The 18090-nt window shown below is 36.9% G+C and overlaps 1 protein-coding gene across 2 annotated transcripts in view; it reads right to left on the bottom strand.

Moving 5' to 3' along the window:
* Positions 1–2546: 2546 nt before the first annotated feature.
* The window catches only part of Zc2hc1a (zinc finger C2HC-type containing 1A), a 41038-nt gene continuing 25494 nt past the window's right edge, over positions 2547–18090 (bottom strand). Inside the window, exons 8-10 of one of the 2 annotated variants that reach the window (XM_057790947.1) lie at positions 12563–12679; positions 9522–9629; positions 2547–5021 (exon numbers count right to left, since the gene is read on the bottom strand). In XM_057790947.1, the coding sequence (XP_057646930.1) occupies positions 4856–5021; positions 9522–9629; positions 12563–12679 (391 nt within the window). In that variant the 3' untranslated portion in view covers positions 2547–4855. The remainder of the gene's footprint in view (positions 5022–9521; positions 9630–12562; positions 12680–18090) is intronic. The other variant, XM_057790946.1, reaches the window with a different exon arrangement.

Raw genomic sequence — 18090 nt, 5'->3', positions numbered from 1 at the left:
ATATTTGGTTTCCAGCCATAAATAAAGGACATTGAGCCGGGCGATGGTGGCATACGCCTTTAATCCCAGCACTCGGGAGGCAGAGGCAGGCGGATCTCTGAGTTCGAGACCAGCCTGGTCTACAGAGCTAGTTCCAGGACAGGCTTCAAAGCCACAGAGAAAACCTGTCTCGAAAAAAACAAACAAACAAATAATAATAATAATAATAAAATAAATAAAAAAAATAAAAAAAGGACATTGAGCCTATAATTCGTGATCCTAGAGAAGCTACATAAGAAGGTGAACCCAAAGAAAAACATATAAGCATCCTCCTGAATATTAAACTTCATCGGGCGATGAAAGGAGACAGAGACAGAGACCCACATTAGAGCACCGGACTGAAATCTCAAGGTCCAAATCAGGAGCAGAAGGAGAGAGAGCATGAGCAAGGAACTCAGGACTGCGAGGGGTGCATGCACACACTGAGGCAATGGGGATGTTCTATCAGGAACTCACCAAGGCCAGCTGGCCTGGGTCTGAAAAAGCATGGGATAAAACTGGACTTGCAGAACATAGCGGACAATGAGGACTACTGAGAACTCAAGAACAATGGCAATGGGTTTTTGATCCTACTGCACGTACTGGCTTTGTGGGAGCCTAGACAGTTTGGATGCTCACCTTACTAGACCTGGATGGAGGTGGGTGGTCCTTGGACTTCCCACAGGACAGGGAACCCTGATTGCTCTTTGGGCTGACAAGGGAGGGAGACTTGATCGGGGGAGGGGGAGGGAAATGGGAGGCGGTGGAGGGGAAGAGGCAGAAATCTTTAAGAAATCAATAAATCAATAAAAAAAAATCAGATGACTTCAGTCCTGAAAATATACTTACCATATAAAATACCTGTACGTTCAATCTATGTAAATACCCAAGTGTGACAAAGTCTGTATTTTTTTTCTATTAGAATTTTACTGCTTGAGCTTCTACTCAGGAGAAAAACCGAATAAAAACGAGATGTGTCTAATAGCCATATTTTCATTAGATGAGGCACTTTTCCTAAAATTTAGAATGTGAACAAAGTATTCATTATAAATATTTTCCATTAAACTATATAGTATTCATCTATAAATATTACTGCATTCAGTTATAAAGTTTTGTTGGATACAGTTTTTCTACACCTTAAAATCGTGTAAGAAGAAAAATGCTCTCCCTCCCCTCGTGCCCTGCCACCTGCGGCAGGTCAGAGAGCTGGCCCTGGGCCACAAGAGTGGAAATGTCCCCGCCCCTCGCCAGCTACAGCACAGGCCAGCGGCAGCATGTTGTGGGATATCTGTGCACCGTGTGAAGGTGTACTGCTATCATGGTGTTTTAAAAAGCTGAACCGTCAATAGCCAGGCGGGAGGTATAGGCGGGACTTGCAAGGATGGAAAGGAAGAGGAGGAATCTGGATATACAGGAGATGCCAGGAGACACCAGGATGAAACAGGAGGCCCAGGACAGGAGAGAAGTAACGCCACACGATAGGACGCAGATTAATATAAATAGGTTAATTTAAGTTATAAGAGCTGGTTAGGAACGTGTCTAAGCTACATGCTGAGCTTTCATAATTAATAAGTCTTCCTGTCATTATGTCTGAGCTGGCAGACCAAAGAAAAGCACTGCTACAGTAGGATACCTTGACTGGGCAGCACCGAGAGCTGGCATGACAGGCGTAGTTGAGCCGGGCCTGCTGGCCTAAGAGCAGCAGAGTGCCCCTCCCTCTTACCATCTGCTACCTGGAACAGGAGGGAGAGCCGACCTTGGGGCACGAGAATGGAAGAGCTGGCCCTGACCCTCACCAACAGAAGCAATCCAGAGAGTGGGCCCTGAAACCTGAGGGTGTGAAGAGCAGGACTGGCCTGCTCCTCTCTGTCTGCTACAGTCCTTCAGCGAGCAGGAGCAGTGCTGTAAAGCTCAGCTGGGTGGTGACAATGGGGGAGAGCTGGCACACTGACCATTCCAGCTACCACGCAGGCCCGACCAGGACAAGGCAGCCCACTCCAACACCCACCTCTTCTAATAACTGCTGGAGCGTGTGAAGGTGTAGCTCCAAAGCTACAGGACCCCTGGGACACAAGACAGTAATGAGATATCCCAGAGGAGTACCACTGAGGCCCCAGAATTGAGGGTGTAGCGGAAGCCAGAGGCCTCAAACCAGACCAATGACTCACTGCAATGAACACAAGTACAGATGTACAGACTAAAGCATATACTGTGTGACTCACTTGGACACACTACAGCTTCCATGCTGAGATTTGGTTTTGTGTTTGGTTTTTACTTTTATTTTGTGTTTGTGGGGAAGTTGCAAGGGAAGAAGGTAGAAGCGAGGGGACAGGTAGATGAAGGGGACTGGGATGAATGATGTGAAATCCACAGAGAATCAGTAAAAGGATAGGAAAAAAGTTGTAACAAATGTTTTTTAAAGCCATAAAAATGGCAAAATAAAAAACAAAAGAAATTTTTAATATTTTATTTATAGTCTAGTTTGTTCCTATCATTCTAAAAGATATCAATAAATATAACAACCAATAATTTGTTTGTGTCTTTATTGATTTAAAATGAATATATCACTTATTATTTAAAAAACTGTGAATAACAGACAACAGCAGTTACAAAGGTCTTTTTTTAAGTGAATAACTTTCAAAATAATCTATAAGCAATATTCCATTTTAATTTAACCTTACAATTACTTTTCATTCTATCATACTCGCAAACAATTGTGCAAATAAATAAAAATGAACGGTGCATAGGAAGACTGTAAAAACTATTGCACAACACACCAGCATGAGAGTAAGAATGGACCGCACAAACGTGTAAACATTGCACCGTGTTTCAAATGCGTACTTCAGTAACGTACTGTCTGTAGTGATCTCTGGGCTCTGGAACTCATTTCTAGGTAGCATGCTTTTAACACTTGCTACTGTAGCAGTCAATGACAAACAAACTTGTCTGCTTATTTAAAAATGATTGCTGGGAGGTGGTTATGCATCCGGAGGCAGAGGCAGGTGGATCTCAGTGAGTTCGAGGTCAGCCTGGCCTAGAATTCCTGGACAGCCAGGGCTGTTAGACAGAGAAACCCCGTCTTGAAAAACAAAAACAAAGAAACAAACAAAAAGATTTATCCATCCATTCTTTAAGTAGAATAAAAGAATACATGAATTAAAAACATACCTGAAAGAAACAGTGCTCATTCCTAGATAAAGATGAATTAACAAATTAAAAGTTTTTCATATATTTGCAACCGATTTCACAAAAAGGAATTACTAAAATGAAATCCAGATTGTCTTAATCTTCTATTACTATTAATTCAAGCTACTTAGTTTTGAATTTATCAATATGACCAAAAGGAACAAACAAGAGGGAAAATCTAATAACATGAAGGAATAAGGTGAATGAAATGACAACTCATTACAAGTTTAAAATCCCTTCAGAAATTAAAATAAAATAGAAAACAAGAAGTAAATAAATTTCACAAATGAAATCCGAAGCAATGAATTTGTACATCCATCCTTATCAGAAACAACAAACAAGAAAGTAGAAGTCCATCAATGTAAAATGTTACGGGTCCCTTTGTAGGGCAAAGTTCAGACTGCACAGCCATTCTGCAGGACTCCGGAAACACACTGCCAAAGGGGTCTGCCAGTCAGTACTGCTACCGTCTACACTGAGCTGTGCTTGTGTAAAACTGTTTAAAACACTTCAGTGCCTTTTCTCTGTAATATATACGGTATTTCAAAAGTAAGCACTAAAGAACATGTGAAGAGGAAAAGCTAGGTATTCTTTCAATACTTGGAACTATATGAACCATGAGGGACTAAAAAACTAAAAAACTGCTTCGCCTGCATGCTCAGAATTAATGAGAACCACAATTATTATTTGTTGGGCAGGGTGCTTTGTTTCAAAATGTATTAATTTCCTATAAACACACATACACAGAAATAAAATTTTCAAACAAAATTTTACAGAAAAAACTGTACCTTAAATAATTATATGTAATATAATTACGTGTAATACTGCAAAGACTGTAGTAGTAAACGAAAACTACTTTTCAAAGGATTTATGCCATAAGAAGGGCAAATAAAATCTCAGAACACAATTGGAAGTGGAGAGAAAATGTGTCCAAATCATATGGAGATAAATCATTCAGTTCTAAGCAGAGTAAATTACATTTATAAGGTCAGCCATTCCTGAAAAAGAGATTGCATTATTCCATGTTCACAGAAGGAGGATTATATGTTTAATAATTTAATTGGGTTATGTAACCAATAATCCATGAACTTACCAGCAACATGGACCTCAGATTTTCCTTTTCATCATTTTTTTTAAGGAATTTAACACTAGTTGCTGAAGAGTACAGCTGGGCAAATGACCTCACAACATTCTCTTTAATAACAGAATCTCCAGTATCCCATCCCCTATGATGCTACTGGAGATGGGCACCAACAACGGCATCTATTCTGGCTTCTTGCTCTCCGAAAGCATGCAAAGCTCACCACTGGAGTGGAGTTGCCTGTGCAAGTATACTAATGACTTAAACAACTGAAGAGCAATACCAAAGACACTGGTCTCATGTCAGCTTACTTTCTGACATGTACTTAAGTATTTCTTTGAATGGCACAGGCTGGAGGAATCAGATTTATTATATACAGAATATATATACATACATATATAATTATAAATACATACAGACACATTATACAGCCAAAGTCTTATGTTCCAAAGAGAAGGGGAAAGGGCACTGTAAATAGCTTTAGCGCAATGTAACTATAAGTGCCCTGGGTGTCAAAGCAGCAATAATCATCAAATTCTTAGCCTGGCCCCTTAGCTTCTGAGATTCTGTTCACAGAATCATTCTTCGAATGCCACATTCACAGCAGAACTTTGCCCACTCAACAGGGTATTTTGTCCCACACTCATGGCAGAATTTTGGTAAATGTGCAGATGAATTTCCCTCAATGCCTTTAATGTTTCCACCATTAACTGAAGATGTACAGTCTCCATCTGGCCTACAGAAGTAGAAAAAGAAGTGCAGGAATCAATTTCACTCACATAACTAGTTATTAACATGACTCAGTGAAGAACAGCGAATAATTAACACACAGGAACTAAAATCTTAATGTGAATATTACTCTAGCTAAAATTATATATATATAAAAAAACTCTGGGTCATGCTAACATCCCTGTAATTCCAGATGTGGAAAGGTAAAGGCAAAAGGATACAAACTATTCTGGACTTAAAACTCCGAGATGAAAATGAAGCAAGCATCAGCATCTCGTGGGTTTTAATGCTCCGTAATCTCACCTGAATGTAGTCCCAGAAGGAATAGTTTGTACAATCATTGAAGTTCTCTGAAGGGACACACACACAAACACACACACAAACACACACACATACACACAAATTAAGGAGAGTACCAAAGGAAAAATAAACCAGCTTTCTGTCAGTGAACTATATTAAGAATTAATTCAAACTGTAAAAAAAAAAAAAAGCATGTAACTATTCAACACGAACACCCATTAGTAAATATCTCATATAAGCCAGGTGTTGGTGGCACACTCCTTTAATACCAGCACTCGGGAGGGAGGCAGAAGCAGGTGGGTCTCTGTGAGTTCGAGGCCAGCCTGGTCTACAAGAGCTAGTTCCAGGATAGGGTCCAAAACTACAGAGAAACCCTGTTTCGAAAAACAAAAAAACAAAAAAAACCCATCTCAATATAATATTAAACTTTCAACTTCACTAGGCGTTACTAAATTGTGTCCATAATTGCTGACCAAGGTATGCTCCAGCTGGAACACATAAGGGTCTTCATCCTCACATTCTGTAATAATGTGTTTGTGCCGAGGTTTTCATGTGTTTGCCTTTAGTAAGTATGACATGGTCACCTATATAGCTTTAATATATACACATTCCTGTTTGTGAGGCTAAATATCCTTTTGCATTTCTCTGGCACTGGTATTTCCAGTACAGATCATATGCTAGTTCCTGTCTTCTACTCCTACCAAGCCCAAGAGTTGTTCATTCTCTGGCTTCACCCTTACTATTGTGTTTTTAGAAAATTCCCACATACCACTGTCAGGCAAGTCCAACTCAGTGTCCATGGGCCTCATGTGGACAAACACAGTTAATGGGACTCAACACAAAATCACAAGCTTATTAAAATATCGTAAGATTTGTTTTTCACTTTTTTGATAAGTCAACTGTACTGATCTCAAAAATGAACTTTGTAGATGACAACACAGTGTCACAAAGTCAAAGGCCTGACCCATTTGCCTGGACATAGTAACCTCCTCTTACACATTATGTTGTGTGATTCAATTTACCTTGGGCTTTTGCAGTACTGTATTTTTTTTTTCATTTTAGTATGATCAAATGCGTCCTTTGCTGTAAACCAGTATTTACTAAATTACTCAAGAAATCCCTTCTCTTATCAGATAATGACTTCCTGTTTTTCTAAAATCTTAATGGCTGGGCTGGAGAAATGGCTCAGTGATTAAGAGCATTGCCTGCTCTTCCAAAGGTCCTGAGTTCAATTCCCAGCAACCACATGGTGGCTCACAACCATCTGTAATGAGGTCTGGTGCCCTCTTCTGGCCTGCAGGAAGAATACTGTGTACATACATACATACATAAATAAATAAATAAATAAATAAATAAATAAATAAATAAATAAATAAATAAACAAACAAACAAACAAACGAACGAATGAATGAAATCTTAATGGCTTCACTTTCCATATTTAGGCATTTACTTTACTAGCAATTAATTTACTGGTGTGTGTGTGTGTGTGTGAGAGAGAGAGAGAGGGAGAGAGAGAGAGAGAGAGAGAGAGAGAGAGAGAGAGAGAGAGAGAGAGAGAATGTTAAAGCACACATATGTTCAGCAAGGCTCTAATCACGGGTCTACATGCCTAGCATCATAACTGATTTTTCCCCATGTGGGCAAGTTCAATAGTTGCAGAATACTCTGCATTGCCTCCTCTAAAGTGGGACGGATTTCCAGTCATTCATGTCACTTAGGTCTCCCTCTCATTGTTTCACTCTCCTTGTTTATCTGGGAGTCAACATCAAGCTGTCTGATCCACTGTAACCTTAAACATCATTCACGATACTGGTTTCTTTTTTTTTCTTTTTCTTTTTTCTTTTTTTTTTTGCCTTGTCCTGGTTAATTTTAGGCTTTTGTTCTTCACACATATTTTCAAAATGATTAATCAAGATTCATGAATTATTTGAAAATGATATTAAAATGTATAAATTAGTCATTGGTACAGAAGCTTTTCAATATAGATTTTTGGTACAAAATTCTATTTTGTAGAAAGATATCTTCTTAGCCGGGCGGTGGTGGCGCACATCTTTAATCCCAGCACTCGGGAGGCAGAGGCAGGCGGATCTCTGGGAGTTCGAGGCCAGCCTGGTCTACAAGAGCTAGTTCCAGGACAGGCACCAAAGCTACAGAGAAACCCTGTCTCGAAAAATAAAAAAAATAAAAAAAAAGAAAAAAAAAAAGAAAAAAGAAAAAAATAAAGAAAGATATCTTCTTACATATTCTTCAATATCATTGAAAGTGTTAAATTTTCTATGTCAAAAATTTTCATGGTCTTTAAACTGATTCCCATGCAATTTATACTCATGTGTTCAAGAGGAATTTTTATGAAAACCATATTTCCTGTTTATTATTGCAGAAAAGGCTGTAATAACAATATACCAATCTCTATTCAAAAAATATAATAAGTAGTAATTGTAATTTACTTAATAATTGGTATTTTCAGTATATATATATTTTTCATCTTACATTTCTGGGTGCTTCACCAACAATTTTAAGACTGTGCAGTCTGTTATTTTTCTAAGGAAAGAAATATCTCAGAAATCTAGGTCTGTTACAACCAAAATTGTTACCACCTGAGACGTAAAAGTGTTAAAAAGTCAAGGAGAAAGGTTCTGGCTTCTTCTCAGGTATCAATCATTTAGGAAAAACTCATTTCACATTTCTTACTGTAAAGTTTCTGTTCCAGCTTGTTAGTAATTTTTTTCTTTTGATCATTTCTCTGTATATGACATTTTATAATATTAAAGTCTGTAGTGCAGATATACACATTTTTTTAATTTATTAAGTATAAGAGAATGATAATCTTACTTTCAACCTTGATCCAAAATACATGGAGATATACATCTGCAAATATATATGTCATAGTAAAGGCACACTTCAGAATTTCAGATCTCTGAGAAACAGAGGCTCATGTCTTTGATATCTGATATGCATCAAAACCCCAGCAGAGACAAACAGCATTTATTCTAGCTGGGACATATTGTTCATTTGTTTCACTGTTATTCACACCTGTTATGCAAAGCATCACTCTTAAAGTTCTTTCCATAGCAGATGCACAAATGCCCACTTTCTAAATCAAAGACCTCAAAAACCTCACTACACTTCAGCTTCAGGAATCATCCCAAGATCAAAGATTAGAACCTATCCCTGCGTGAAATCAGAATTCTGGAGAACTGGTATGTTAAACACTTGAGATAAAGCAGGTAACACACTTTACAACATACACATCCCATGTCCTTGGCCTTCAGTGAATCACACTATAAACTCGTCCCACGTTTACAGTAAGAATATTACTCAAATTATTCATGAAGTCATCTAGTCCCTTTCTCATGAAGCCCTAAGGAAGGTATTAAGACCTTTAGACTAAGTACTCTTTTTCAGAGACCATCTAGCTTTTACTTTATAGACACTATGAGCTATATTTCTATAGCCTCTGGCAACGTACTACTAAAAATTTCAAAACACAGTGTGTAGCTCATAACTGCTCACACATCCCCTATGGACAAACCTCTTGCTAATTTTCAACTTATCTTTAAATTCTTATTTTTCCATTCTCTATCTTTTCATTCAAAAATGTTAATCTCTCTGTCTCTCTATGTGTGCATGCGTGTGTGTGTGTGTGTGTGTGTGTGTATAAAGTCTTTTCAGGATAGGACTAAATATCAAAATATGGGAAATTGCAGGCCAGGCGGTGGTGGTGCACGCCTTTAATCCCAGCACTCGGGAGGCAGAGGCAGGCGGATCTCTGTGAGTTCGAGACCAGCATGGTCTACAAGAGCTAGTTCCAGGACAGGCTCCAAAGCCACAGAGAAACCCTGTCTCGAAAAAACAAAACAAAAAACCAAAAAAACAAAACAAAATAAAAAAAATTTGGGAAATTACAATAGCAATTTTTACAAGGTCTATCTATCTACAGTTCATACTGAACTTGATTTAAACATGCAAGAAAAATAAAACCTAAAAGGTAAATAAACCCAGTAAAACTGAACAAGAAGTATTTGAGAATTTACAATGAAAAGCTATAAAAAAACAGTGTTTCTGCTTCAATTGTTTCTTGTCCATATTGAGCTCTACAACAAAGCAAAATCTAGCGCAGACATGGCATACTACCTATTTTGTGTATAGAATTTGACGGCATACATTAATCTGCACTCTAATTATGAGATGAACAAGCTAAACGTACCTGGCTACAAAACTGTCAGTATAAGTTTTTCTTTTGTTGGTAAGCACACTTGCCACAGAATTTCTTGCCAAGCTAGGAGGTGTAGTATTTCGAGATTTGATGTTAGCTCTGGAAGAGAGAAAGCGAGGATACACTGAAAAAGTATTAAAATTAATGTTTCTTGATTTTTCTTTTTCTATCAGTAGAAAAGCAGGCTGCAGAGAAGTACAAAAGAATAAATTCCAAGTAGTATCTTTAATCTGAAAACAAGTAGTATTAGTCAGTATTAATGATATGATACACTGGGTAATATTATCTTCATAAAATACAACACAGATAAAATACTACTTATGCCCCATAGAAAATTTCATTTTAAAACTACAGTTTAAAAGCCTCATTTATAATTGCTCACAACATGGACACTGTTTACAGACAACTCCTAAGCAAACATTAAACAAGTATTATTGCTAGCCTATAGCTAGAAATATAGGATATACTAAAATAAGAAAAGTTGCTAGCTACTTTAAATGATAATATTCATTTTTATGAATGTTCTTAGAATGATTAAAAATAAAGATTCAATTTCACCAACTGCACAGATGGAAACAGTATAGGTGTTTCCATTTTCAAACTTTTGACATCTGAATTATTATATACTATTAACAAGAGAGGCTATGTGGAGTTTACATAATTTTAGGTTAAAACTCCACTGTTACCAAACAACTTTTTTAATGATAGTAATGATAATGATAACTTGACATTCCTTATTGGTAAATATATCATTTAACATTACAGAAAGGTTTTAATATATAAATTCACATAAAAATCCAGCATGTTGAATTTATTACTACTATTGATACTGCCACTGTATGTTAACTTTTGAAAAACATTTTAATAATTTATTTTTATTTTGTGCACATGGTGTTTTGCCTGCATGTGTGTCTGTGTAAGGATGTCAGCTCTGGAACTGGAGCTATAGTCAGTTGTGACCTGCTATGTGGGTGCTGGGAATGGAACCCAGGTCCTCTGAAAGAACACTCAGTGCACTTAACCTGCTAACCATCTCTCCAGCCCCACATGTTCCCTTTTAATAGTAACTATTACATACTAAATACATTTCTGTTTCACATAAGTAAGTTTATTTAATTCTAATAAATAACTTCATGCTATAAATGGGCTAATAGAGGCAAAAGCCCTTGAATAACTTAACCAAAGGGACTCTAGCAGTACACTGCAAAGTCAATATTCAGAGAGTCAATAAGGCATCAGTCCCCTCCTCCTTTCTAAGGACTAAGTTTATTTTGCAAACAAGCAATCTTGTAATATAAATGGGAAAAAAACTTGAAAAATTCTTTAGCAGTTCTTAATTTTTGGCTGAAATTCTCCCTACTCTACTTATGTATATGGTAAGGTGGGAATTTCCCTAATAGATTGAACAACTACTTCCAGAATACATGCATGTATTAACTATTAACTATTCTCCAAATACTTAGTATACTAAGTATGAAGGTATCATTCCATTCCATGTGGACATTTTGGTTTAAACATTGTACGACATGCCCGGCTTGGAGATCCCGTGTTTAGAGACTGTATAAGCTGAAATGTTATTATGTGGGAAGATCAGTACTTAAATTTGGTGAATAATACTACAGATCCTATATTCCACACAGAATGCTCAGTTCAGAATGGTTGTTCTGAGTAGCTACTTCTCCAAGAAGCAAAGAAAGGCTTTGTTGCACTGATGAGATAACCGAACGATTTCCCTAAGTCTATCTGTGAGGCTTATTCTATTCCACTTTTATAAAGTAGAGCTGGAATTGTGCCTTTCTATGTTGATCTCTACATTAAAAAAAAATTGCCAGAGCGTCATTCAAAAGTATAGTTTCTTTTTCATATTATTACCCTCACATAATGCGTCTAAGATACACAGCTAAAAATACCTTGAATATCATGTGCAAATAGACCAAACTTTAAAAGATTAAATTAAAGGAAAATATAAGATTATCAACTTAAATCGCTATGATATTATACACCTATTGTTTTTCTAATATCTTCTAAGAGAGGAAATCTGACTCTCAAGAGCCATTCTGAAATGACTGAAAAGATCTATGCTGATCAATTCTTAACATGTTGCTCATATATTCAAAACATTTTCTTCCTGGACACAATCTGGTAAGTATTTACCCTAAGTCTATATGTGAACTTAATGTTCTATATATAGTTCAAGCATATAAAAAACAGACTAATTATAAAATTACACTTCATTTTTTTCCTAGACAATTTCCCCTGATCTCTGCATCAACTCAAAGCTCAGAACACAATGTCTTCTACAAATGATCACTAACTACTTAAAAGCAACCATGCTATGTTAGAATGTTCTCCTGTAACTGTCTCATTGCATGCTTAGCTGGAATCTATCGCTGTATTCATGGTGAACAGTAAGTGGGATATACTGTTAACTTCATTAATATTTTAAATTTTTAAACAGATATCCATTTGTTAACACTAATTTCTCATTTAAGAATGAGGACTAAAATGAATAGATATTGAAACCCAGATGTGTGAATCCTGAAATCTCATGCCCTAGCATTTCCTGAGTGACTGTGACTGTCAGCCTGCATGGCGAGCAGGCCAGAGAGATAGGTGAGTATCCAGCACTGTCATGCCTCCTCATGCGCCATTTGTAAAGAACTAAGAGAAGATTGTTGGCCTAGAATCTTTGTTCCTCTGGCTATAGCTCATCATCTGCTCAACTATGTAACTTGCCCTATGTATTTCTTTATAAGGCTACTACTCCTAAAATATTTAACATTCACAAAAATAATTGTTGAAGGTGACTGCTACATCTTCTAAAATTAACATTAAGTAGAATAAAAGGCACGATTGATATCATTTGAATAGAAAACCAAAACCATTTTATGACTTGTAAAGAAATTTAGCACTAAAATGGCTTTAAATGATTAAGATTACTTTCACACAGGTTAAAAATTACAATAGTCTATAATAAAGAGCCTGTAAGAAATATCCGATAAAGACCAACCGACTGCATTATAAATACTTACTTGTAAACGGGTAATAACTCATGTCTTTTGAAGGCACTGTCTGACTTTGTGTCACTGTCATACAACCTTTTCACATGTCTTCCAGTTCGAAGAGGAGGGCCTAACTTGTCCATCTTACTATTAAAATATATAAAGGTGTACCCATAAGGAGATTGCTACTGGTTGTTTGCCTCTAAAGAATTATGTAGACATAAGGATTACTTTTCTTCAGATAAAGACATTCTTGTTCACTAGAAATCCACACACTTTTCTTAAACAACTAACTGCCAGGACAAAAGCACATGTCCTAAACTTCTCATTCATAAAGTGCCCATCACTAGACCAGTGTGGCTTGACCATTTAGGCCACCTTGCCAGTTTCCATGTGGCGTTAGTTCCACATTTATCAAGAAAAAGGAATAAATTAGGAAGCAACGGAATATGTGAAGCTAGAAGTGAAGTAGGGGCTAGTTATTCAAAAATAACAAAATTTCCATTTTCCCTGAAATGGAAGAACCTTTCTTCTCTATTATTTTACTTTATGATTGCCCTTCTATTTGAAAGATGGAATTGTATATTTCTTATCTCACTTTCCAATAAGGAATAAGTATATTCTGGAATATATGTAGTGAAAATGCAAAACACGATCTATATTTTAAAAGACATGGTCAATCTAAATATCACAGGTAAAACATGCAATCGCACCATTGTGAACCTTTTTAAACCTAAAGTGTACAATACCTCCATCTAGCGGATGCTAGTGCTAACTGCAGGTTTGTATGACACTTCATTGTCTTACATTAGCTCTATGTGGTCAAATCATATACTATCACCACTAAACAACCATTCATGGGAGAGAACAGGAAAATTTGCAAATTAGAAAAATTATCTCAAATTGGTGGTAAGAAACATGCCATATTTAATATTAAAGATATTCTTGAACTAGGTGTAGAAGTGCAAGCCTTTAATTCCAGTGCTCCAGAAGCAGAGGCAGGAGGATAACTGTGAGTTCCAGCCCAGCCTAGTCTTCACTGTAAATTCTAAGCCAGTCAAAACAACAGAGAGATTCTGCCTCACATATATTCCTTAAAGAGATATCTGCTCTCACTAATGTTTTTAACTCATTTTACGCAGTAAGCCCTAAAGACACATGATATTGTCAGACACTGCTAATCTGAGAGAACAGAGTAGAAAACCAAAGAGCTGATGTGTGTTCTTAAAGAGGTTAGGATCCAGGAAGGATATGCTCATCTTTCTAGAACCTAAGGATCTCTCAGGAGCAACATTAAAGTCATTTGATGGTCTCTGTCTACGCAGCAAAGTCGATGGTAAATGCACGTAGTGGTACGTACATTTCAAACAACCTGCAGCAGATGTCTTAAACATAATTTCTGCAAATCTTTGAGATTAAAATTTATCATTAATTTATAGGATTATGAAACAATCCAATTTGAAGTTCGATGACTTCAAATTCTAACTGGTCATGTTTGTGCTCTGAATTGGTAAATGTTAAGAATTATCAAAGCAATACTGTCACAGACACTGCCTTTAAGAAGGTGTCTGACTTGTGAATAAGGACTGAAATCTGTCACAGAGAAAGAGTTACTAAATTTAGATTTGTAGAAAACTTTAGCTTAGCACACTGAAGGTCCTGGATTTAACCCTCTGTACTACATACAAAACACACAAACTTAAGTATATTTTAAATAAAAACAGATTCTTTAATTATGGTAACAAGTATTTAAATCTTGCATGTAAATCAACAGAGAAAAAAGAGATACATAGAATTGAATAGAAGCCTAAGGCAGTGATCTAAGGTAACTGTTTCCTGTTGGTTATGCACAGGATTGCTGAGAATGCTTCCAATGTGAAAACCTAACTGAAAGGAGGGCCCCAGAGATGACTTCTGCATGTCAGCTACAAATTCAACCCACTACATAAAAATTTATATGGTGGCTATAAAACTGATTGTTTTAGATAGACACAAAATTCAAATACTTCTTAGACTAAGTATTAGTAAATGTGGTTGGGGCTAAAATCAAGCCTATGTTCTGCTACAATCTCCTACTGACAAACTAAAATATATAAATGTGAATAGTTTATCAGGATCTCATACAGGGTTTTTTGAATTTTTAAAGGATTCATAACGGAATGGTCACTTGAGGAAATATTTGGCAATGATCTCAACCTATTACTGATGAAGCAAATTTCAACTTCAAAAAAGTTCCTTGCTTCCTGCTGATATAAAAGTAAGTCCACTGAGAAATAATCCTCCCTGCTTCTGATGAGTCCTTGGCTGCAGAAAATGGCACCAATTATTGCATAATCAAGAGACGGTCTCAGGAATCATACTGGAAAAATTTACCAAGTCGCATTTGTTATTTTGTGGATCTCTGCAGTTGGGATATTCTGTGACATTCAATGCTCTAGAATGATGTATGTATGTATATATACATTGATCTAAATTCTAATCAATCACAGATAATGTCATATGCCAATTCCACATTACAGAAATCACCCTAATACAATAGCCGCAATCATTAATCATTTCTAATCCACATAACAAGCTAGGTTTGTTCATACACCAGAAGAAAGAGGTTTCTGGGTTGGCAAGAAGGCTCAGCAAATAAAGGTATTTCTTGATAAGCCTGATGACCTGAGTTCAATCCCCAGGATGCACATGGTGGAAAAAAAGTAACACCTATTTCCCACTAACACGCGTGCCTCTGAATGCACATGCACATACAAAGTGAATAAATGCAAAAGAAAAATTTTTATAGTGTTGTAATAGGAGCGGCGGGGCTGCGTCTCTGGCACCCGGCCGCCCGCATGGCTTATGCCCCGAAATAATTACACGGAAACTGTATTCTTTTGAACCCTGCCTGGCCCATTAGTTCCAGCCTCTTATTGGCTAGCTCTTACATATTGATCTAACCCATTTCTAATATTCTGTGTAGCCCACGAGCTGCCTTACCAGGAAAGATCTTAACCTGCATCTGTCTGGAGAGAGAGAATCATGGCAACTCCTGACTCGGCTTCTTTCTCCCAGCATTCTCTTCTGTTTACTCCGCCTACCTAATTTTCTGTCCTATTAAAGGGGCCAAGGCAGTTTCTTTATTACTTAACCAATGAAACAACAGATAGAAAGATGACCCACCTCCATCATTATAGGAACACACTATGATTATAAAAACTAGATGCATTTATTTCTTACTAATTTAACAAAGTATTAAAATCAAATTCAATTTTTTATTAAATGGTGTTCTCTAGAGCTAGGGAGATGGCTCAGTCAATAAACTGCTTGCTGAACAAGCAAGAGAACATGGGTTCGAATTCCCAGACACCCTATAAAATGCTCAGCATCATTGTGCGCACCTGTACTGGGTGATGAGGGGAGAATCCCTCTGGCTCAGGCCAGCATGCTGGCAGAATTCAGTGACAGACCCTTGTAGTGGGAAACCGCTTGTTTGTTTCCAAGCTTCCCAGACTCCCAAAATAACCACGCAGAAATTTTATTAATTAAATCACTGCTTGGCCCATTAGCTCTAGCTTCTTATTGGCTAACTTTTATATCTGAATTTAACCCATTTCTATTAATCTGTGTATCACCATGAGGCAGTGGCTTACTGGCGAAGTTTTAGCATGTCTGTGTCTGGTGGCAGCTCCATGGCTTCTGACTCCACCTTCTTTCTCCCAGCAGTCAGTTTAGTTTTCCCTGCCTAGCTCTATTCTACCATATCACAAGCATAAGACAGTTTCTTTATTAAATCAACAGTAATCGCAGCATACAGAGGGAAATCCCACATCAATCCCTGTTTCAAAAAATGAGATAATAGCAATCAATACTGACCTCAGGGCTACACACAATCATGCACACACATCTGTGTACACACGCCCACCTGCACTCACAAATATTACTTACATGTACTCTGTAGCTACATTTTACCCCATCTACTATGGTCAATCTCTAAACACTTTTCCCATAGTAACTGAAGGAAATTGTTGAAAGAGTAATTTAGCTATTAAAAATGATATGTATGCGGGACAGGGGTGGTATACACCTTTAATCCCAGCACTCAGGAGGCAGAGACAGGTAGATCTCTGAGTTCAAGGACAGCTTGGTCTACAGAGTGAGTAGGAAGACAACTAGGGCTGTTACACAGAGAAAGCTTGTGTCAAGAAACCAAGATGGGGGGGGGGGGAGAAAACATAGCTTAATATATGTCAGTTTTGTGATCTTACTCAAAAGTGACAATATTATGTCAAATTTCTGAACTTTCCTGAGGTTACATAAAATTATCAGTTAGAATTCAGGTGAAAAAGTATATTTGAGTGCTTTATTAAAAAAAACTGTAGATATTCACTACAGGTTATCTAGAATGAAGAAACATAAGAATTTTTCCAACTACAAATACTAAAATGTCATGATTCCAATATATGATAGACTATGATAGACTAGCATACATGAATAAAGTTAACTATACTAAAGATTATAAACAGCATGCTTGAAACAGCTGTAGGATCATCAAGTGTTTATCAGTCTCATATGATGTTTAATACCTTCAATGTTACAACTGACTAGTCTTAATCCCATCGTCACTCAATCCTGAATTAATGGGTAACTGGAAAAGATCGTTGCTATGAAAACTTTACAGTATTCTTCACCAGGACCACTACTCTAGAATAAGCCAACAAGTTTATAGTTATCAATCCATTATTTTTTATCAGTTAACCCCTAAAAATATCAGGAATTTAGTTAGGATGGGTTTTTTTCATGTTGTTGATTCTGCCATCATGGTGTTTACAATTTAGCAAAGGAAACAAATGAATCACTGCTTCAAAGATTCTAAAACAGAAATGGTGGCTGGTGCTAAATAGACAGCTGTTAAGTGGTTCTGATACATAAAAGGAATATGCTCAATAAAAATAATACTCAAACTATTACAGTAAATTTATTGACCTGAAGTAAACAGTAATTTCTCTTCAAGTAGAAAGAACTTCTATATAAATAATTAGAATCTGAACACACATGACTGCCAATTTAATAAGATATGGGACAACCAAGGTGTTCAATTTTCATGGCACAATAAGCAATACAATACATATAAAAGTATTTGTTCAAAATCTCTGCCTATTGGTAAAACCATTTTTCTCTTAGGTTCATATAAACGTTGGTCAGGTTTTTTTACAACAGGAATCAAAGTCTATTCACAGTCACAAAGCAGTGTTAGAGAGATATTGCTACATACCTACCTAGTGGCACAGTAGAATGCAAGAGCCTGGTTTTCTGACTCCATGAGCAGTGTGCTCACTCACCCACTCTTGTGCGCTTTCTGTTGCTGACTCTTCTTTCTCTCTTTTGTGTGTGCTGTTTGCATGTGTATGTACAAGCTTTTGTCTGATTATTTTTCAATGTGTGTGGGTGCATAATGTGGGATTCCCCTCTGTATGCTGTGAATACCACTGCTTAAAAAAGAAGCTGTTTTGTGTCTGTGATAGGGTAGAACAGAGCTAGGCGGGGAAATCTAAACTGAATGCTGGGAGAAAGGA

The sequence above is a fragment of the Chionomys nivalis genome, chromosome 16 (assembly GCF_950005125.1).
Source record: "Chionomys nivalis chromosome 16, mChiNiv1.1, whole genome shotgun sequence".
NCBI classification, from domain to species: domain Eukaryota; kingdom Metazoa; phylum Chordata; class Mammalia; order Rodentia; family Cricetidae; genus Chionomys; species Chionomys nivalis.
Note: the sequence above shows the minus strand (reverse complement) of the source record. Positions and strands in the feature narration are given on the sequence as shown.